Source organism: Melospiza melodia, chromosome 5, assembly GCF_035770615.1.
Source record: "Melospiza melodia melodia isolate bMelMel2 chromosome 5, bMelMel2.pri, whole genome shotgun sequence".
In the NCBI taxonomy this organism is placed as follows: Eukaryota; Metazoa; Chordata; class Aves; order Passeriformes; family Passerellidae; genus Melospiza; species Melospiza melodia.
In genome coordinates this window covers 71,208,108-71,231,328 of record NC_086198.1, presented here as the reverse complement: position 1 = coordinate 71,231,328, position 23,221 = coordinate 71,208,108, and the positions used below count along the sequence as shown (strand labels likewise).

At 38.0% G+C, this 23,221-nt stretch overlaps 1 protein-coding gene across 4 annotated transcripts in view; it reads left to right on the top strand.

Annotated features, from left to right (window-relative positions):
• ATP10D (ATPase phospholipid transporting 10D (putative)) overlaps positions 1 to 23,221 on the top strand; it is a 41,275-nt gene that overhangs the window by 5,540 nt on the left and 12,514 nt on the right. For 3 of the 4 annotated variants that reach the window (XM_063157336.1, XM_063157337.1, XM_063157334.1), the window contains exons 2-16: positions 4,118 to 4,432; positions 5,201 to 5,395; positions 6,340 to 6,544; positions 10,475 to 10,560; positions 11,692 to 11,798; positions 12,545 to 12,676; positions 13,510 to 13,637; positions 13,782 to 14,034; positions 15,172 to 15,407; positions 16,065 to 16,253; positions 18,256 to 18,871; positions 19,018 to 19,124; positions 20,017 to 20,143; positions 21,294 to 21,478; positions 22,645 to 22,954. In XM_063157336.1, the coding sequence (XP_063013406.1) occupies positions 4,167 to 4,432; positions 5,201 to 5,395; positions 6,340 to 6,544; positions 10,475 to 10,560; positions 11,692 to 11,798; positions 12,545 to 12,676; positions 13,510 to 13,637; positions 13,782 to 14,034; positions 15,172 to 15,407; positions 16,065 to 16,253; positions 18,256 to 18,871; positions 19,018 to 19,124; positions 20,017 to 20,143; positions 21,294 to 21,478; positions 22,645 to 22,954 (3,142 nt within the window). In that variant the 5' untranslated portion in view covers positions 4,118 to 4,166. The remainder of the gene's footprint in view (positions 1 to 4,117; positions 4,433 to 5,200; positions 5,396 to 6,339; positions 6,545 to 10,474; positions 10,561 to 11,691; positions 11,799 to 12,544; positions 12,677 to 13,509; positions 13,638 to 13,781; positions 14,035 to 15,171; positions 15,408 to 16,064; positions 16,254 to 18,255; positions 18,872 to 19,017; positions 19,125 to 20,016; positions 20,144 to 21,293; positions 21,479 to 22,644; positions 22,955 to 23,221) is intronic. The other variant, XM_063157335.1, reaches the window with a different exon arrangement.

Genomic DNA, 23,221 nt, shown 5'->3' with positions numbered 1-23,221 from the left:
CTTAGCAGGTGATGTTTTAGGCTTCCTGTTTTCAAATGCATGAACATTATTCCTGGGCGTTTTAAACATAAAGATATTTTTTAGAAATTAACTTCTAAAAATAGTGGTTCAGAGTAACTCATCTTGTAGATCACTTGCCAATGTTTCAAGAAATATCTGCTGGTTTGTATTTTTCCTTTAAGTTCACATTAGCTGGGGAAACTCAAAACTTGGCTATGAAAAATAACATGACAAGAGGGTCAAATAATGTTTTAAGGGAATTAATTTATCAGAAAAATTGTTTAAAATAGCTTTTATTTGATATTTGGTGGCTTAATCCTCTAAAATGTCTAACATTAAGTTGATGAAACTCCTGACTGCAGAAAATGTGTTCAATATTTTATGAACCAAATTTATTGAAGAAGAAGAATAAAATTACTCAAAATTGACTTAAGAAATGCAAAAGAGGTTTCTGAAGTTTGAAATATCAAAAGTGCTTTTTTAAAGTGCTGATGCAAATTATTTGAAAAAAAAAATTGCAAAATAGTATCTCAGTCAAATCCCAGGTGAGTCAGAGGACATTATGGCAGAGGAGGAGATCCAGATACTTTTTTCCCAGCATGTCTGTTAATTGTCTGATTCACCTCTCTGATCATAGGAGATTATTTTTTATTTCTCATACAATGTTTCCAGTGCTGTGGGTTTGTAGTTATTTCTCATCCCTACAATCTTCATTTTTCTTAGATGTGGTTACATTAGAATACTGGAGATACTGACAAAAACATGCAGTGCACAGAACTGAATCTGATGTTTCCTGTTCCTTTTTAAGCTCTGCTTCTCTGAGGAAGGGTGGGACAGAGGTTTTGGGGCTGTGTCAGGAGTCAGAGAGGATATGTTTGTGGTGAGGGGTGACTGCTCTTCAGCAGCATTGCATGTGCAGTTAAAACTATTAGCTCCTCATTCAGTGGTGGGGAATTCCTTCTTAACATGCTGCCATGTTAAAATGTCCAGTGCTCTTCCTCCCTGCTTTCCCATCTGCTTTATTTTGTATAAATAGTGGTCACTGGTCATCAAATGCTAGAAAAGAGAATAGATTATGGAAACCAAAAATACTTAGATTTTGGAAGGTTTTGAAATTTGTGAGGTATACTTTAGCTGTATGCATTATTTTGCCGATATAATTTTCACTGAATGAGCAGGATCTCCTGTTTAAGCTTTTGCATTCCCATTAGCCCTGGGAGATCAAGAAAGACTTTCTTTCTTCTTCATCAGTGTCAGATGTTTGTTTGCCTGCTCTTATGAAAACAAACATGATTTTCACTACAAATATAACCTAATTTCAGATATCTGGCTGGCGGTATCTTGGGAAATTTCCTGCCATTTACTTCCTTAAGTTTGCTCCTAGGTCATTGTACACTGTAACAGTGTGTAGAGATATGTCAGATTATTGGGCACAAGTGTGGTTAATGGACACACCCTGCATGATTCATGCTAAAGATGAAAGCTTGAAGGAGTCTGATAAATTTTACAGACTAAATTGTGGTAAAACTCTCCGTGATAATCCAGCATATTTTTAGTTAAAGCAAACATTTATTTTAAAGGTCTTCCATTGTGCAAAATCTGTTTTACAATTACTGATTTGTCACAGCAGAGACAGTTAAGGAGAATTGTTGTTTCTTCCAAATGGCCAGGCCTTAAGGATGCCATCCAGAATCCAGAAGTTTGGGGCTTTTTTAATTGCTGAACTGCTGAAATTCGTTATTGCAGGAAAAACACCCAACCTACCTCTTTTAAGCCAGTCATCTTTTAAAATTCTTTAATTTCCAGTACTTTGTTCTTTAATTCAGTCCTGGCTTTTGTAGATGAGTCTGTGTTAATTTGGGGGTTTGGGAGCTCTAGGTTTATTGAAAGTCATGTATGGACTACACTAGCAGTATGTTCTGCAGTCCCTAAACATTTTTGAAAACCTTTCAATCTTTAACTTGTTCTCAGGCTCAGACAATTAACAGACGTCCTGGGAAAAAAGTGTAAATTTACTGAAGGATCTCTTTCCCATGCGTCCTGATCAGTGTTCATATGTAGGTCTGTATGGTAGCCATACATTGAAAGTGATTCATTGGTGTGAAATAGTTGCTCTAAATGTGAGTTCCCCTTTCTGGAGGAAGGGCTGACCCTGACTAAAATAGGATAGTAACCTCTCTGCAGAGGGCAGTCCCTCTGGGAACTGTCTCCCAGGCAGTACGATTAGAGGAAGCAAAGATAGAAGATGTCACATTCTGTGAAAATCAGAGGATGCCGTGTATTTTAAAAAATCTTCACAACTTCTTCTTTCTTGCTTCTCCTAGAAGTCCCAGACATTGCTACATTCCCCTGTGGCCTTTGGTAGTCTGCTGATTACTGGGACCACAAGGTTTAGGACTGAGGAAAAAAGGAAAGCCATTTCCTCAGACTGGACCCTCATGATGTCTGGGGGAGCTGAAGGGCCTTGGAAGTACAGCAGGGTACTGCCAGGGGATGCTGAGAGGAGATGTTATATAGAGGTTTTGGTGGTTTTTTTTTCTCCTTCATGTGCAGGTCATGGTTTGTAAAGAAGGTGATTTTCATGTACAGAGTTACAGTCTTGTGAGGCCCCATGACAGTCAGTAGCTACCACGTCTAATGGTGATAGGACAAAAATGTCCCATCTTAATTTGATGCGATGAAGAGGCCAGATAAGCATCAGAGAAAAGCTTTCTAGCTGTGACACAGACATCCTGGCTTTTTAGGAAGTGCAAAGAATCTCCTTTTTCAGAACAGAATGGGTTGATGTGGAGATATGAATAGTACCCAATTTTTAGAGGACCTGGTGAGGGCATTGCACTCACGTGTCAAGAATTCTGAAGTTGTAATAGAAGAATCAACAAAGATACGTACAAGATAGTCTGGATAAAATAGTCAAGTTGATAGTTTGGAAAATTCCTATTTAGAGCAACATTTTGGAGGAATCTGAGCAGGACAGAGTGGCATTTGTCAGTAGAAGAGAAAGATACCACATGAACAGAAGCTTGAATTGATTGAAACCAAAGTCAGGATTAGTTTGATAACCACACAGGAGAGTCTGTTGTAAAGAGATTTCCTTTAGGAAGATCCAGCAATTTTTAGAAGCAGCTTTTGTGTGGGAATTTAGAAAGAGGCTTTATTAAAAAATTTTGCTAGAATCTACGCAGGCAGTAAGATACCAGATGGAAGGAATGTAACCCAGAGTGAGAAGTACTGGCGATTTTGGGCTTGTACAATTTATAGTTTTAAACAAATATGAGATGAACTGTTCTATGGAAGAAGTAATACAAGAAATGTAGCAACCATTAGTTAAAAGTTTCAAATTGTAAAAACCTTTGTTATAAAAACCAGCACTTTAGAGTTTCTACTAAAGCATGGTTTGTGCAAGAGGCCTTTTCTGACTGTATTGGGTGATTTGATAAAGTGAGCAACACATATATCTATAAATGAGTATCACCTATAGCTATGAACTTTGACTCTCTGTAGGAAAAGAAATTCCTGGGTAGAATGCTAGAGCTTAGCTAGGTGGATAAAGGAGAAGCATTGGCATGAAATTTATTAATCCTCTGTCATTTGTTAAAAGTTCTCAAACCTCTTTAATTCACTGGAAGAAGTTTGGTTGATAATAGCTACTTAGTGCCTTTCACTGGCAAGTCCTCACTTTGTGTCTAAGGCTGTACTCAGATGCATATTACTAGATTGTTGACTTCTGAGTTTAAGAAGTTTTGTTAACCATCAGCACAGACTGCAGTGTCTGAGATGAGGATTCCTTTCAAAATGCTGTTCTCTGCAGAATTAGCAGCTTGTCTGCCTTTCTGCACCATGCTACAGCATGAGAAACTGGTGGGTGGACTGCTATTGCAAAAATATTGTGCATTTTAAACAGAGTAATCAAATTATAGAATCCTGAAAGGTTTGATGAAATTCAGATAAATTCAATCTTTGAAGCAGAAGTTCCTGACTTTACATAACCTATTAACAGTCTGGGTTGGGTTCATTATGAAAATCAGTTTTTTTTCCCTAGGTTCATTCAAAATGGTAGCTGTGACTTTTTGTTGAAGCCTTTACAGAATGGTTGTGTAACTTGCTGTATTTTCAGACATTTCAGAGAGATGATTCTCCTTGGACTGTAAAGTGTTTCAGGTGCAATGGCAGATCCCATCCGCTGGGCCCGATACCGATGGCAGCGACTGATATCAGCAGAGGGCAGAGAGTGCAGCAGCAACAATTCAAGTACCAAGTGCTATCAATCATCAAAAACTACTGGCAAACATAGGATAGTGATACCCTGTTTGGGACATTTTAAGGAAGAGTATGAAAAAGTATCAAAACTGTACATGAACAACAAAATACGAACTACTAGGTATACTTTATTGAATTTTTTACCACGGAATTTATTTGAACAATTTCACAGGTAAGGAACTCCTTTTTGATTGTGGTAATTCTTCTGAAGCTGAATCCTTCTATTTAAACATTTGTGTGTGTTACTATATATTAAAAAATTATTCCTCTTGCTGACCTATCACTTCTGAAAAGATACATTATATATGGCCAGAGTTTCTTGAGTATCATCATTGTTGAGCTATTCCTTTTCTCCTTAGCTTATGTACTTTCTGCTTATTCTGTTCTTTGGACTATGGAACTGTTCCTTGCTCTTGGAGCACTGCCACACACCAATCAACAGTGGGCTTTTCAGCTTATTTCCTGCAATTGTCTATTTCTGCTTCCCTCATGTCTTTCTGCCTTGCCAATTTTTTTCATCCTCCTTCTGCTTGGAGAGCTGCGGATTTGTCAAGCTACACAAGGAGGTTACAGGATGGCTCCCTTTTTAAAATATGTCATCTTCCCTAAGAGATGATAAAATTAAGTTTAAAGGACCTGGAAATCTGAGTGCAAAATTCATCAGTGCCTCACTCTGCAAAACATGTGCCTGGACAACAGTCTGAAAATACAGGAGAATTCTTGGTTTCTGCATTACCTGGTCATGTATGTTAAGCAACTGTGTTGCTAAGTAGTCTATTGACTGGATTGTGAAAACAGAGTTTGGGATACTTATTCCTTAAATTGTGGGTGAAGAAAAGATAAATTGCTGGTAACTTAAATGTCTGTATAGCATGGAGTGGGGAAATGAGGATCATTGCCTGCTCACACAGTTAAATCCTGTGTTTTCTCTTTGTTTCAGAATTGCCAATTTATATTTCCTATTTCTGGCTGTCCTAAATTGGGTTCCTCTAGTTGAAGCTTTCCAAAAAGAAATTACAATGCTACCTCTGATTGGGGTTCTGACAATTATTGCAGTGAAGGATGGTCTGGAAGATTATTCAAGGTACAAAATGGATAAACAGATAAACAACTTAGTAACCAAAGTATATAGCAGGTAAGAGACAAGAGTGTTTGTGGTTTATTGTTATTATTTGACTATGACTATTATATGAAAGTAATAACTCTTTTGCTTACCTTCTGGATACTTATAGAAGCATAAAATAATGTAATTTGGAAAAGGTCTCTGAAGTCATTTAGTCTTAATCCCCCTGCTCAAGCAGGGCTGTTTAGATCTGTTCACTCAGGAACTAATTGTGACTAGATCACCAGTTTTGTTAAATGGTTATCATATTAGTGTAAAATCTGGAAAAAAAGTTCTGCTTTGAGGCAAATGAGTTCATGCGTGTGTTTGTACTGTACTAACCAGGGCACTTTGACTAGTTAAGCATTGTCAAACATAGCATTTGTTTTGAGAGGTGTATTTTTAATTATTTTTAAACAGCTTAATGGAAATCGAAAGGTTGCTAGTTTGTCATTCATTAATGGCATCACGTCATACTCATAGTGTGATGCCATTTCCCCAAAAGAACAAGATGGTTTTCTACTTGTGTGCATCACACAGTTCATTCAGTATAAGTGCTAACATCTGTATTCCACCATGCAGGACTGCAGTGTTATACAGTGTGGGTGCAAGTCAGGCAGGCAATCTGCTAGGCATCTATTATCATGGATGATAAAAAGACAGGAATGCATCATATTCTAAATTAACCATCAAAAAACTTCTCCAAGAATATACCAGTGCTGTCCACATAATTGTTTTTCTTGTATACCTGTCATAAAAGGATATTCCAAGATGTAAAATACAAAGATGAAGGAAGTGTAGCGAATGGGTTTTTTTTAATCTTTTTTGCATGCTCTGTTTCCATGTGGGAAAACAAGTATTTTGGAAAATGTCACTTTTTATATGTTGTAGTAGCCATCACAAATAGCACCTCTAGATTTTTCTCAGTTTCAGCTTATGCATTTGTAAAAAAATAACTGTTCTTCTGTGTATTTCAGGAAAGAGAAGAAATACACAGATGAGTGCTGGAAAAATGTCAATGTTGGGGACTTTGTCCGGCTTTCACGCAATGAAATCATTCCTGCTGACATGGTGCTGTTATATTCCAGTGACCCAGATGGGATCTGTTATATTGAAACTGCAGGCCTTGATGGAGAAACCAATCTAAAGCAGAGACAGGTGGTGAGAGGATATTCAGAGCAGGTAAAAATTGTGCTTCTCTAGTGGTGTAAGAAAGCTGACATGACAGGTGGTGAACTAAAAAAACCCAAATAGCCCTCTAGACTGCCTAATTCATGGTAGCTCAGCTATCTGAAAATCAAGGTACTAGGTAACACAGTTCTAATTTGTTGCTTGAGTGGTTTTGGAGCAAATCTTTTTATGTTCACATAACCCAGAGAAAGACAGGTCTATTTCAAGTAATGAAAACCAGCAAAATTAACAATTAATGTAAACCTCAAGTAGTTACATGGTAACATGCCATGGGTGAGAAATTGGAGTTTTTTAGAAGGGATTTCTGTGCTATCTAAAGGCCTAGAGAGAAGAGCAGGTACTATCTTTTTCACCCTTTCTTCACATTGCATACACTTTGTTACTCCCATATAATATTTTAATATTATGCCTAGGAGCCAGAATGCTGGAGGCTGGCACAAAAAAGACAATATTAAAAGATTAAAGAGTCCTGACATTTCTGTAGACTTCAGTTCTGCTGCTGGAACACCATGCTTAAAACAACTGCAGGGAGCTTCAGTGTTGTCCATAACAATGGAGTGTTTAGACCTCTGGAGATAAAAATTACCTGAACTGCCTCTGAATTGACAGCAGTGGTGAGGAAATGAGGAGAAGTTGTCTCTAAGTGCCGTTCCTTAGTGGGTCTGGTAATACCAAGGGTGTGACGTGCTACTCATGTACAAGGCTGTTTCTTATCCCCTAACAGTCACATGCTTACTTTTATTTTTACTTCTGTTTTTATTTTTATTTCTTGATTTAATCTTAAAACAGCAAAGCAGGAAGGACTGTTTGATCCTTTTTTATATACATATTATTACACAAAGCAAAATTCCAATGGTTCTTCAGGCTTACAGCATATTGAGGTGGCCCAATTCTTGTAGCAGCTCCTGCTACCAAGGTCTGATTTGAGTTCCACTCAAGAAAAAGGCTGACTTTTTCATTTTCTGAAAGCTTGTATCAAAATTCTAAGAAGAGTCATACTGTCCAAAAAAAAGTGTCAATTCCTTCGCCAGGACTGTTCATTTTTGTAATCAAATAGGAAAAAAACATTTATAGTTCCTGTAGAATCTTCTTGTCAGATGGCTTGGTTTTTGAATGTGCAGTCATGATCTGCTTCACAGACCTTGAGTGCACCTCCAGCTGAGCTCCAGCCTGGGAATTTGTCCTTATAAACTCAGGCTGAGTAAAACTGGCAGTGTTGTGTAAGGGATTGACTGACTGACCTCTCCCACTTTTTAACCTCAGAAGAAAAGGAATAAACAACACCAAATTAAAGAACGTATGAATACAAGAATTACGGAGTCTTAATCTTTTTCCAAGGTTGTTATGTCCTGCTTCTTTGTGACTGAGGAAGTAGAAACACAATGAGAAAGTTTATCAATTGGGCACTGTTGATGCACATGGGATTCCTTTAAGAGAAGACAAGGCAAAATGAAAGCAGGAGGCAGGTGCTGAAACTCTCATAGTGATTTTTGAATTATTTTTTTCAATGGTTAAATGACAACAGGAAAGAAATGGGGAAACTAACTTGAGGCTTCTTAAATAGCAGCGGGTGATGAAACATAGAACACTGTCTCCAACCATCTTGGCATTCAAAGAGAAATACATAAAACAGAAGAGGACTGAGTTCCTGAGGGTGATAAAACAGTTTTGTGAACAAATTGACATTACTCTGCTGCTTTCAAGATACTAAAATGTTGCTTCCTCTTAGGAAGGGTTTAATCTCTTTTTCTTCTACCCCTCATGTGGTTAGCTGAACCATGTACAGGTTCATGGGGGTGGAGGAACTGATATGCCATTAGCACTAACACTGTGAGCAGCAAATATTTCCTATTAGATTACAAGAAGTAGCAAAGAACTGCAGCAGTTGGTTCCCTGTCAGCCTGTATGGTCAGTGACTGAATCCAGCCCTGGCTGCAGCATCCTCAAAGCTAGTGGCAAGTGCTGTTCTTTTCTTCTGGGAAGCCTCAGCCAAGCTGATGAAAGGCATTCCTAGGTCTCCTCTTCCACCTTAGCCATACACCCACTCCATTCCCATGCTGTGTTATCAAATGGTGTGTGTGGCAGGAACACAGCACAGCCAAAGCAAGCGGGCTTGGCCCTGGGAATCTGCATCTCCCCATGTCAGTGAGTGTCTGATGCCTGTCATTCCCAACTCACTTACTCAGTTTCCATCTTTATTGTCTCCGTTCTTTAGGGACCTTTACACAAAATTCAAGTAATTCTAATTCTGCCAAAATTTAAATCTTCTCTTTTGTGCCAGGAAACATAAGAAAACTTCTCAGGAAATAACATACAAAGGTTCTACCCTCAGTGTTTGCTTTGCCAAAATTACAGTTATAATGAAAAAATATAGAAAATAAACTTATAGTCCCGGAAGATGTGAGTGTCCATATCAAGACAGCTGCTTTTGGACACAGTTTTTGTAACCTCTGTTTTATGCTGGCAGAGTGTAGATAGCTGTGTCCACTATAAATTACACCCAGAGTTTCAGTGCTTGCTGTTTCAAGGTACATTACAGGAAGCTCCACCAGCAATATATATTTAGATGTTTCTAGACAGTGGAAGAAAATAATTTACTGCTTTGACTATTTCACTTTGAGATTAGTTCTTATTTGGGTAATCAGTGTACAGTGCAAAATTCTTGCTAAGCATCTGTCAAACATTCTGTCTATAACATCTTATAGGAATGTTGTACCTCCAATGCAAATCAACATGAGAAGGGCCAGTAGGGAGACAGGTCTTTCACAGTTAAGTAAGTTTGCAGAGAAACTGAAAATATCTGTGTCAAAGGCTGTGTTCATGCTGACTTCAGGTCGATGCAGTGCAACAAATCAATATAGCAAAACATAGCAAAAAAGAATTTTAATCAAGCTAACAAAGTACTTGTGACAATATGATATCTTCTGAGTTTCAAATTCTACTTACAGGATTGTGTTTTAAGCTCACAGATGCTATTCTGCCAGTGTGAAGTCATCCAGTTGATAGAGTACAGCCTTCTCAGAGACTTGTAATTATTTTGAAGATATATTCACTAACACCTGTGAACTAGGTGAATTATGCTTGGGAGTTTGAAACCTTGGTCATTGGGTTTTTTTTAAAAAAGTAGAACAAATGACTTTCCAAAGAGTTAGTGGCAGATACTCAGCTTGGGAATGACTTAGTTTTACCAGAGGGAAGCCTGTGTTATACTAGAGACTAGAAGCATATTCATATGCCATCAACTGAAATTAAATCACAATAGCAGGTAATTCCATAGATAAGGCCTTTTGGTTTTTCTCTTACTTCTAGTCATGTTTATTCTCATTAATAAGGGAGAGTTAGTTTACTTGACTTTTCACTGAAATTCTCACCTGCTTTTTGTTTGCAATATGTAGTTCTGGTCTTTAATAACAGCCTTTCTTTGGTACTTGTAAGTCTCAAACATCATTGAAAAGTTCTACCTGCTTGCTTTGTGTTAGCACGGAAACCATCCTGGTCATGGTTTTGGGAAAAAAAGTCTGTTTGCAAGAAATTCTGCTTGCAGAGAAGACAGTGTCTCTTTTTTCTGTTTTTTCATTATCATACAATGAGAAAAATCTATGGGAAATCTCTGCCTTTCAGATTACTGCTTTTGTGTTTTTTTCTTCCTCCTCATCCTTCCACACATTTTTTTCCTCTCCAGTGTTCTCAAAATATCAGCAATTCAACTGATACTTGACAGTGTTTAATATTTACTAGGAAGTCCTATGGTGTGTAAATCTGATTTATACTGAGTAGGAGACCATCAACACCACCAGCAACCTACAATTTAGAGGCTAAATTGTTAGGTAGTGATATCTGAACCTCTAAATTTACAATGTTTTTAGGTTCTACACATTTTGTCTGAGTTCTCTGGGTTTTTTTCCCTTCCCATGGCTTTAGGTCTCTGAAATTGATCCAGAAGAATTTTCCAGTAGAATAGAGTGTGAAAGTCCTAACAATGACCTCAATCGTTTCCGAGGCTTTGTGTAAGTAGGCTTGCTGGCTCTTTAAACTTATTGTCATTTGTTTTGGCATTCTTACTAATTTTAGGAGATCTTGTAATGTTTGCTTTAAGAAGTAGTGATATGGATAGAGGTCAGTTTGCACCACTGCATTTCTGAGTGCAGCACAACAGACAGAGCTCCAGAAGGGTTTTCTGAGCAGCAGATGGGGCACTGATGCTTTTTATTTTGTATTAAATATGTTCAACATCTTAGTTCAGGTTGTTTTGCAGACTTCATACTTGAAATAGCTGTTTTAAATCTGCTCTTCATAATATATGGTATCTGTAGTATTTGGTCTGGACCTCAGCCTGACTGGGCAAGCTGCATTGCTTAGAATTAGAAATCGGAAGGACTGGCTTACTTTCCTACTCTGATTTCTTTTGTGTAACCTTGAGTCAATTGATCAAACTCCTTTTGACCAGTATGCCTATCTCTGTCTTTTCTTCAGACTGGATTTATGAGTTTTCTTCATGGTTAGGGTTGGAGGGGACATTAAGGTACTAGATGATTATTAAGGTCCCTTCCAACCCCAGCCATTCTATGATTCTGTGATACTTACATGTTTATGACTTTCTATAGATAGTAGGAAAACCAACTACTTTTTTACCTGTTTTCAGGTTTTGAGCGTTAGAATGTCTTAATTCTTCCCTTTGCACACTGACACATTAGATATTTGAGAATAAAAATAAATAAATATAAATCTTAGTCTCTGAGGAAGCACCTTGACAAAGAGTGGGCCTTGCTGCACTGGAAGTATACCACAGGAGTGATGGTGCTCACAGGAAATTTAGGAAGAGATTTAATATTTTTTTCAAATATTTTCTGATGCAGATAATCTGAATAGGATAGGGGTTTAGATTTCCAGTGTTTAGATTTCCAGTCTTTTCAATAGTGTTGCCTGCTTCTCAAATACTGTATGGCAAATGTTCAGATTTTAAAGGGTGATCTGCTTTCCTGTTACTCCATTCATTTGAAAAGTCCAATCAGACATGTCAGGATGGCATTCAGTGACTTGCAGCTTCTTTGGGAAATCTGTTCCTAATGGTTTTGCAAAGCCTGGTTGGTAATTGCTGGATTCCTACAGCTGACATGAGGTGCTTTTTTTTTTTGCAGTGAGCATTCAAACATGGACCGAGTGGGTCTCAGCAAGGAAAACTTACTGCTCCGAGGATGCACAGTAAGAAACACAGAAGCTGTGGTAGGCATAGTGGTATATGCAGGTTAGTGAACTGCCCTGGCTTTCACAGGCTTGCAAACAAGGTAGTTGTGTGCCCTAAGAAACAGTACTGTACAAAGGGGAATTGGGAGAGTAAAAGCTTGAATCCAGCAGACGGCAGCCATAGGTAGAAATATTAAGAATTCATATCTGAGTTAAGTTTGTTTCTGTTTTCACCGTAACATCTGATACCTCTGATTATTCCTGGAAGGGCAGATCTGTTATGTGTGAACAGATCCTCATCCTCAACTTGTTAGTTGCAATGGTAAACTGAGATTTTGAAATGTATATGGAAATGTGTGACTTGCTTAGGACTTTTTTCTTAATCAAAACTGAAGCTACTGCTGTTCTTCTGGTTCTGTTCTACAATTTGTCGAAAGGACAGAGTTGTTTACACTAATCAATATGATGTATCCAGCCAGATAGTTGTAACACAGGTGTAGGGTTTTGTAGAAAATGTTAAAATAATGGAAGGGTCAAGAATAATGTTTCTAAAGGAAAGAATATTAGTAACATTTTATGTAAGCTAATGAAAGTTGACTTATATATGACAGATTTTGATTTGACTTGTTCAGTTTTCTTTAGGACAGGATTCATGTGTTGTAGGAGAATCTGATTTACTCATATTTATAGTGGCTGTTCAAATATTACTTAATAGAAATATTCTGTTTCCCAAAGCTTTGGAAATATAAAGCACTTGCAGTTGTGATACCTGTAATTAGAGAATTCCAACCTCCTTTTTGGTTGCAGGTCATGAAACCAAAGCTATGCTGAACAACAGCGGCCCTCATTACAAGCGTAGTAAATTGGAAAGAAAAGTGAACACTGATATTCTTTGGTGTGTTCTGCTCCTACTTTTGATGTGTTTAACTGGTGCAGTAGGTGAGTGAGAATTGCTCAGATTCCTGCTATTTTCCTTTCTCAGCCTACAATGGTTAGTTTTTTATTTTGTGGCTGATTGATTTTGTCAGTCTTCATCCAGATGTAATTTCCTGAAAGGTGGGAGTTCTGTGAGGTTTAAGTTAATTTTGTCATGTTTGATCTGGAGTGTGGTTAAAAAGTGTGTTCCTGATGTGAATTTTTGGGTCTGGATCCTGTTTCTCCATTTGATTTATCTTTTTTCTAACTAACTGTAGAGCAAAACTCCTCTTTTCCCCTGGGATTTTTCAGGTAATAAGAGATACATGTACACACTGAGGTGAGAGACCTAGTGTAACTAGAGTTGGACTGACTTGGTATTTTAGAGGTTGATTAAAGTATTAGCTTGAGTACATACAAACAGACTAACTTTTCTGACAGATCATAGAGGTGTTTAAAATATGTTAAAATACGTTTAATAAAACTTCTTCAGATTACACTTAAAAGTTATGACATGATAATGTGTTCACTAGTAGACTAAAACCTAAACAAGTAAGGCTAAGAAAATTAATTGCCAGCAAGTTTTTTTGGAGGGAAGAAACTGTTTGTGAAGTGTAGTTAATTTTTGTTTATTTCTGAGATATGTTGTATAGATGCAGTTGATGGAAGGCATGTAAGGTGTTTCTTTATGTATGTATTGAAACTTGGGACTCCTCTTGGGGAAAAAACCCCAAGATATAAAATTGTAGTTCAAAAGCTTAGAAAGAACTGCAGAGTGTAACAGCTAACATAATAACTCTGAGCCATGAAACGCTTTACGTAAAACTGATTGACTTTATCTTGTTTTTGTTTTCAAGGTCATGGACTTTGGTTAAGTAGGTATTCGGAAATACCTTTTTTTAACATCCCCAGGCCAGATGGGAAATCAAATCCTCCAGCATTAGCAGGCTTCTATATGTTCTGGACAATGATAATTTTGTTACAGGTAACTGATCTGCTTTGAACATGGGTCATATTCTGATCTCAATTGTACCCTTGAAGTAACTCTTTGGCTTCAGTAGACCTACTTCGTGCTTGTAACTGGCCAAAGACCTTGGTGTTATTTAATCCCTATGTTTTATTTTGCCAGGTCTTGATCCCTGTTTCTCTCTATGTTTCAATTGAAATTGTCAAATTGGGACAAATTTATTTAATACAGAATGACATTGATTTTTACCATGAGAAAACAGACTCAAGTATTCAGTGTCGAGCACTAAATATTGCTGAAGACCTTGGCCAGATTCAGTATATTTTCTCTGACAAGACTGGAACCCTCACTGAAAATAAGATGGTTTTTCGGAGATGCAGCATTGCAGGACAGGAGTATTGCCATGAGGAAAATGGTAAGACACTCAACCTTTGTCCACCTCGATCATTTTTCCAACATATTGGAAACCATGAACTAAATATTCTTTACTCCTTATGGAAGAAGTTCCATGCTGTCTGTGGATTTTAGGCACTGAAGTGCTAGTGTATGCTCATGGAATGCTGTTTTCACAGTGCAAGGTAAAACTTGAAAGCTGAATAGTGTACGTAGTTCCAGTGCTTTCCAGAGGTTTCAGCTTCTGGCATGTGGTCAAACACTCTCAGAACTCCAGTGCAAACACTTGGATATGTTCTTAATCAAGCACATGATAGCATAGGAGTGTTTCCATTTGCTGCAGGGATTCTTTACACAATTGATTTGTGGAGAGAAACAGAACTGCATTTACATCTCTGGCACAAAGGTGTTACACATGTCCAGACAAAGTTTGATTATTGAAACTTGCTTTTCAATTAAAAACTCAGAAAATGTGTATCTTTTTGTGAGGGGGTGTCCAATACGGAAACAATAAACATAGTTTGAATGAGTTCCTGCTGGCAGCTATATTTATCAAACCTCTGACATACAATCCTGATCCATCATAACATAATGGCTAGAAAACTCGTCAGAAGTCTGGTCCTCTTTTTCTGGCTTAAAGCAGAATTGTTGCTGTTATTCTTTATGAAATTCTTTGTTTTATTTCTTCAGAACCTCCAGTAAAGTCCTATTCAGTGCTTTCTCAGGCATTCCATTCTAATTTGTCCCATCACCTCTGACAAGGTTTTGTTGATACCTAGCCTGAGTTCATCTTGCCACAATATGGAGCCATTGGGTCTTGTGATAGCCACAGTGTTCACGGAAAACAAGCTATTACCTTCCTACCTCTATGCAATTTCCCTTCACTTGAACATGCATTTGACTCCCATCAATGTGCCCTTCCGGAGGTTGTATGGCACCGGTTTATTTGAACTCCAGTTATGTAGAATTCAGATAATTTTTGTTCTGTCTTCTGGATTCAATCCAGTAGAATGCTGCTCAAACAGGAAGACAGTGTGGTGGCTTGTTACAGATTTAATTTTTCACACGTGGTGGATTATTCTTAACTATATAAGTAATTCCTTACTTTGGAGACATTTCTTTTGCTCGTGGAACAGTAATTTTGTTTCCCTTTCCTTAGCAAAGAGGTTGGAATCCTATCAAGAGATTGATTCAGAGGATGAGGATTCAGCTGATTGTCACTGTGGCTCTTCAACCCCTACATCAAAGAGTCAGGGGCACAACTGCAGAGCTGTGTGTGAACCTTTGAAGAGAAAGTCTTTGAACCAGTTATCTGGTAGTTACTCTGCATTCAAAAGGCAAGATGAAGCAGGTGATATTCCCAACTCAGGACACATGGCTTTCAGCAGTCCCATAGTAAGTAGAAGCTGTTTGGTTTATTGCTAAATTTCTGAATTAACTCATGAAGGTATCTCTTTTTACTCCCATTTGATCAGGTTGGTTGTCATTTAAGAAATCCCTTCTCTCTTCCACCAAAATTTGGGGTGTCATGATGGCTTGGTTGCATGCTGTTTACAGCTGACATTGTAGACACATGTTGGCTCATAAGGGTCTGTACTTTGACTCTTGCTGCTCTGCATCCATGATCAATTCAAATGAAATTACTGACTTAATAACAGTTTGTTCTTTTATTTTAAGAGATTTCTAGCATTCTCCTTTGTTTTTAATAGGAAATATCAATATGGTCAATACTTATTTGAGGTTATGTGAGGAGAAAGCTCTGCTTCTGTACCTGAAGGTATCTGAATATCATTCGTCATAGTTAATCTCTGTTGAAGTGTCTAAAGCTATGAACTAAGCCTTTAGTGTTTACGTCTTTGGGCAGGAAGTTTGCCATTTTCAATGGACTAGCGCAAGGCAGTGAAGATGCCAGTGTTCCTCTGTTTCCTGGTATTACAACTCAGCACAGGAGGGAAGTTGTATGAACTTCTACATTTTGATCGTCTGTAACTGATGTAACCTCCAGAGGCTAAGTTTATAACCTGATGGAAACTTTTGTTCATTTCAAAATAGGAAACAGATGTTGTACCAGACACACAACTGCTGGAGAAGTTCAGTCAAATTTCTTTTCATTCCTATCAACAATCAGAAGAAGCTAGCAGCGAGTTATCTTTGGAGACAATGTATATCACTGATTTCTTTCTTGCTCTGGCAATCTGTAATACTGTTGTAGTCTCAGGCCCCAATCAGACACGTCAGAAGGTAAGGTCATGCTTTTGGTTATTTGACCATATTTGCAAGTAGCTGATCTCCTTCTGGTTCAGTTACAAAAATAAAAATACTATTAACTGACATTTAAAAAATTATCATTTTCACCTCTGCATTTTGGTCCTATTAGGAAGAAGGTAATTACTGTAAAACCATAGAGTGCAATGAGTTAATGAATAAAATAATACAGATAAATTGGCTTCAATCTTCTTGTTTCTGTGACCATTTGTAACTTTTACAAGACAAATTTGGAGATTAAATTGCAGTTGTAATTTTTTCCATATTCTAGTTACGGGTTTCTTTAGATATGGGTATAACTTCCTGTAATAATACATTAACAGTCAGGTTACCTTCACAAGTAGATTATTGTTGACTGAAAAATAAGAATAATCACTGAAGATTCACAGAATATTGAAACTAAGAATGCTCTTACCTCATGGAATACTATTCCCTGACTATTCAAATAGACATTCAGCAAAAGTATGGAAGATGAAGCTTTATATGTATATTAGTCTGAAGAAAAATTGCTTTGCAGAATGGCATAAAGTTGTTTCACCATGAATTAACAGTGCATTTTCTAGTCTGACCTGGTTTAGTAGTTTGGAATGCACACAACCTAGCTTTTATTAAAAAATAGTACTTTTTTTCAAATCTTTTGGTTTTTTTCAGTGTGGGATTTTCATAACTCTATTTTTTGCCAGTTTTGACTGTGTTGCAGGATAATTCCCAAGTTCAGCTTTGACTTCTTTCCCTCATTACCTGGTGATTTACATTTGCTGACTTTGTTTTTGGAAAAAAATATTAGTGACATGTGCAGAACTAGATTTTCGTGTCCGTCTAGGTAGTAAACCCACAGCCATAGCTGGAGACATTTACAAAACATATCCTGTGGGGTATAAAGTACCTCCTATTTATAAATAAGCTTTATGTTTTATTGTGCTTCCAAGCATTCCCAGAAAGCGTCCGGTAGGCAGCCTAGAGATCCATGTGAGGAGGATGAGTTCATAGGCAATAGTTACCTAATCCTTAAATGGGATGGAGACTCTCACAGGTGAGAATCTTGGTTTTTTGAGAGTAATATGTCTGAATAACTTGCCAGCAGGGTAGAAGTTCTCCAAGTCACTGATAGGTAGATTGGGAGGAGCAATGTGGAAGGGGGTTTCTGAGTTCATGATTAGGGAATGACAGGAGATAACTCAAGGCCAACGGGAAGTTTCAGTGTTGCCATAGGAAGAGGCAATGGAAGGACATTCCTAGTCTCTGTTTCCATGATGTTGAATGGAGACACATGCTGGAACTGTGGAGGACTGAGCCATAGTTTGTCCCTACTTTTTGATTTTCAGTGGCAAAGAGAACATGCTTCCTGGTAACTCATTCTTACGTCCTTACCAGCAGTGAGAAAGGAATGTCAGCCTTGTATCTCTATCCCTTATTTTTGTAAGCTGTTAGCTCCCTAGCTGTTCTGAGTAACAGGAAGCCAATTATTTTATAACACTGATCACAGGGGAACTTTCTTTTAATTCAAACCACTAAAAACTGTTGATAAGTTATCAACAGATAACTGTTGATAAACATAAACTGAATGTTTAGCAGTTAGTGTGAGGGGGTTGGTTTATTCTTCACAAGTATTTTGCTAATTCAGCACAAGGGTTAAAGTGTTTAGTTCAGTGTGCCACAACTTCAAAAACTTACAATGTCATACTTACTCTGTTCATTACTGGAAGTTCTGAAGAGAAGTATTGCATGGAGTCATGAATTCAACATGAAACACATCCAATTTTCAGACCTGAAGTACTTTTACAGCTTTTAGAGGCTGCTTACTGTACTCAAATGGTTTACTTGAGCTGGACATCTTTAAAACAAGCAGTCAAACACATGGTAAATTTTAAAATACTGCTTTCATTATGAAGCATACATATTTTGTAAGGTGTCCTTCCTTAATATAATAAAAAGGAAAAGTTTGACATAAATATTTTCTCTAACCATTCTGTTCCAGATGAGACTCTCTTCACTGAGTAGGATGCCTATTAAATCACTTGAGGAAATCAGGCAAATGTTCCAGAGGTTTTCAGTCTGGAGACTAAGTTCTTCTCCTCTTCCAAGTGTAAAGGAGTCATCATCCGAGAGCCCCAATACTTTTGTGAGAAAACTGTCTATTTTTAGAATGAAACTGGCTTCACCTACTTTGGATGGAGATGCTCAAAGGATTTCTGAACCTCACGCTATTGACAGCCCAGAAAGTTCTCAAGTGCCTGGAGAAATCCATCTAGAGAATGTAGCTGCTAGTGGTGAACCCAACCATGCTGTGTCATCTATTGAATTATCTCCCACACCAAAACTCTGTTATGAAGCTGAGAGTCCAGATGAAGCTGCCTTGGTTCATGCTGCTAGGGCTTATAAATGTGTTTTACAGTCTAGAACTCCAGATCAAGTAACTGTGGAGTTTGCAGGTCTGGGCCCTTTAACATTTCAGCTTTTGCATATCCTGCCTTTTGATTCACTGCGGAAAAGGATGTCAGTGGTGGTGCGGCATCCAGTCTCCAACCAAGTGGTGGTGTACACAAAAGGTGCAGACTCAGTCATGATGGATTTGTTGAGAAGTGCATCTGAAGGTATCTACAGAACTTGTAATTCACTCCTTAATGATAAGTTTTAACATTTTGCTACTTCAGGAATGTATTTAGACCTTCAAAATTTTCTGCTAAATTGAGCCTAAACATGCATGTTTAATTTGCTTTCTTTTCTTTTTGTGTGACAGCACATAGTAATAATTCTGAAATTGAAGAGAAGATTAAAGAAAGAACTCAGCAGCATTTGGATGATTATGCCAGAAGAGGACTGCGCACTCTGTGTATTGCTAAGAAGGTATTTCTTTTAATACATATTTTGTAGAATGTTTGCAGTCTGTGACCAGCCTCAGTGGTACCACCAATGGAGCAAACATCATGTCTTCCAAACAGATTCTTCTGTTGCCACATTTTGTTTATCCTGATGTTAATTTAGGAAGAATTTGTAAGAAAACCCAGATCAATTCCTGACATCTGTTAGATTGCCGTTTTTGTCAGTTCACGATGCCAAGCATTTAGCGTCTTAATTTTAAAACAGGGATTGTCAAATAGCCAGATTTTTCTTCAGGAGTCATAAGCAGGTCTCATTGTGTGAATCTTACCCTAGGTGGAATTCCAGACACAGAAAAGAGATTAAGTCACACCTGTTTCATTGGGTTTCACAAACAGTTGCAGTGTTACAAGCTGTGGATGCACAACTGAAGTGATGTTTTGAGATTCCATTTTAAATTCAAAGCTGCTTGGAAGTAAAATTCCATAGGGATTGAAACAGGCTAGAAGCCTCTTGATAAAGCTTTTTGCAAAGTGAAAGCACAGGCTGTGTAGCTGTGCAGCCATCGAGATGTACCCAGCTGTGCAGTGGTTCTGTGCCAGTGTCAGCACTGCAGATGAGCAGCAGTGGGGACATTGCACTGTGCCCATTGCCCTGCCTGCCTTCTATCCAAATGGAAATCTGTCAGGCAGCCCCAGGAACCTGTAGGGTGCCAATGCGTAAGTAGCCTGGAAAAGTAATCTAACACTCTGAACATTGTACTAAATCTATGGACATCCTGGAGCATGTAAGCAATGTGCTGCCAAGGGCTGCACTTGTAGGTTTGGGATGGGGACAGCAGAAGAACCATAAGAACACTTCTGATGCACTGTTCAAAACCCAGTGTAGATACATGCCTATGTTTTCCCTCCCTGTGTAGGTGATGAGTGATGCAGAATATGCTGAGTGGTTAAATCATCGTTTTTTAGCAGAAACCAGCATTGACAATAGGGAGGACCTGCTGCTTGAGTCTGCCATGAGGCTTGAGACCAAACTAACTTTGCTTGGTAGGTAGAAAATACTGTAACTCCCAGGAAAATGCCTGTGATGTTCATAATTGGAATTTACTTGCAGAGAGCTGTGTTAATCTCAATCTGTGTAACACATAGCTTTTTACAGACTTAGAATTTATCATCACTCCTGAATTTTCATAAATCTCACTGGTAAGTTTGTACTAGTTGTAAAGCACACTGAGAATAGATGATGCTTTCCTGTTTTTTGTAAAAATCTACTGTTATGGGTTTTTTTTTTTGTTTCTTTAATTGTTAATATTATGTATTTTTCTATTTTCACTAGATTTTTTAAATGTAATTATAACAAACAGATGAAATGATAGTAACAAGTCATAGGACTGCCTGTGCAAATACTCAGAGATACCCCACTTCTGGGCATATTTCCTATAAGTGTTGCATTCATGGCACAGCAGATGTGCTTGTGCTGTGTTCTCCTTTAACAACATAGAGAGAAGTAAGGCATGCTTCTGCCAGAACCACTCCTCTGAAGGTCATTCAGCTGTGCAGAAATGAAACAAAAGTGTTTGCTGTACGTGTGTGGAAGGTAAACTGCAGGCAGTCTGGGATAATCATTTTAGAGAACTGCCCAGCAAATAAATTGGGAAAACAAAGTGCAAAGATCTGACTGTGGTGGTAAAGGCAGCTCATGCTAGAAGCTGAAGAGAGACAGATCCTATTGTGTAAAGTGTGCTCCTTCTCTCAGTTTGTGTCATATCTGCTTAGTGCAAATGCAATAAACCTTGATACTGAAGGAATTCTGGGATCACTGGCTTCAGTTTCTGGAGAGAAGCTAGAGCAGTGCTGCAAACTGATGATTTTTTAAGGCTATACAGGTATCCTTTGCCACTAAAGCCAACAGAGAGAAGTCAAGCTGCTTTGGAGACCTGCTGTCTTGCAGGCTTGTGTCTCTGGTGTGGCAATAAGCAATATGGGTTGGCCCTAACATTAAATGGAAGTGAAAATAAGGAGGTTAAACAACTTTATACTGCAAGGTGCTTGCTTTCAGGAAATTCCAAGCACATCGTGGTAGCATGTCTGTTTTGGGATGTGGGTGCAAAGAGAAAACCAGCTCATCCTGTCACTCTTGAAGCATTTTGGTTCTGGAAATACAGCAGCACTAATCTTTCTGCTTCTCTGACTTTAGGTGCCACTGGCATTGAAGATCGCCTGCAGGAGGGTGTTCCAGACACAATACAGGCATTGCGGAAAGCTGGAATAAAAATATGGATGTTGACAGGTGACAAGAGAGAGACAGCTGTCAACATTGCTTATGCTTGTAAACTGCTGGAACCAGAGGACAGAATCTTCACTCTTATATCACAGACTAGGGTGAGTAGAAAAGTAGATTTTCTTCTCTGCTGAAAAATTCAGTAGGGCTAGTCCACAGGACAATACAGAAAAGCAAATGTTGTTTGCTTGGGAAATCAAAGAACATTTGCTTTTCTGTATTGTTCTTCCTTGTGGGTAAAATATGAAATCCATTCTATGTATGTAGAAAGTCTGTTTGAAGATGTGTTTCTTTATATGCAGTCCCTACATTATGATTAATTATTTTAATTGAATAAACTTCCTAATTTCTCTCAGTGGTAAGCTAAGGAGTTGATATGGCCCAGGTTTGGAGGATTGTTCTTTAATTCTTTATTTTTTTCTTTTTTTTTTCTCTGCTTTATATGTATCTTAAGAAATACAATTCGTATGTGCCATAAAAGATAGTGTGGCAAGAATTAACTGTGGGGAAAATAAAGTGAAAAAAGGATTTTTAGTCCAGTTGTGTTTGAGGAAAGCTTGGAGTTTTATTTGTGCCAACATTTTCCTTTTATTCTGCTGGGAAATTAGTGTCTTACTTGACAATGAGAACTAAGCCCCTTTTGCAGAAGTGCTCTTCCTCCCTCTAACTAGGCTCAGGAATAAAAACTAGGATTTGATACTGTTGCATTTCAAAGCAAAATGATGAGAAGATTTAAGAAGATGTATTTTTTTCTGTGTTGCATGTGCTTTATATATATTGATACCACAAACTTTTTGAGCATCTCATATTGATTCTGATAAGGTAAAACATTCCACAAGGCCAGTTCCTCAGTAATTCATGGCAGCTCACCTGTAAGGTGATATGAAGAGCACTTTTGGCTTTGCATGCCAGACAAAAGAAACAGAGAGCAAAAGTTTTATCAAAGCTGTATTTATATTACAGAATCCTTTGTGGTTGCTCTTCCTGCTAATTTGTGAAAGTTTTCTGGCTTGCATAGGTTTTTCTCTCTTCTAGCGCAATACCCAAGCAAATCTGCTCAAGCAAAGCATATCACACTTTCATTAACAGCAGTCTACATCTTTTGTGATTTTAAAGGGGTATTTAGCCTCTTGTCTGAGCCTTTCAAGATAAATACTATACAAGGACAGCATTTGACATTTTCCCCATATGTACTTTATGAGTTAAAAAAAGGGAGGCAGACTACAAACAGAATTTCATAAGATGCCTTTCTCTTGTCTTTTATTAGGATGCCTGTGCCTTGGTAATGAGCAAAATTTTAGAAGATATCCAGAAGAATGCTTCTGTCAAAAAAAACCACAGTGAGAAACTTGGAAATGTCTCTGCAAGTCCCTCCACCCAAGCTCAAGGGTTCAGTTCAGGCCTGGTTATTGATGGAAGGACTTTAGAGCATGTCCTTCATGACAGCCTACAGAATATTTTCTTGGAACTCACAGAAAAATGTCGGGCTGTAGTCTGTTGCCAAGCCACACCACTGCAGAAGAGTGTCCTGGTTCAACTGGTGCGAAATAAGCTAAAGGCAATGACGTTAGCTGTAGGTGAGTCTTGTGGTTATCATCCTTTCTCTGAAAAGAAGTAGAAGCCAGTTTCTTCTCTGGTATATTTTGTTAATGTCTGTCACAAAATTTATTTTATGAGCAAAGTAATCCTTTGAATTGTAGTTGTCTCTGATGTGAGATGATGCCTGTCTTCTGAAGTAGCAAATTCAGTCTATAAACTTAGGTCAGTATAAAGCAGTAAGAACAGCATTAGTCATTGTTATGAACTATGCAAAGCAGCAAGTGAGAGCAATTTTTTTTCCATCA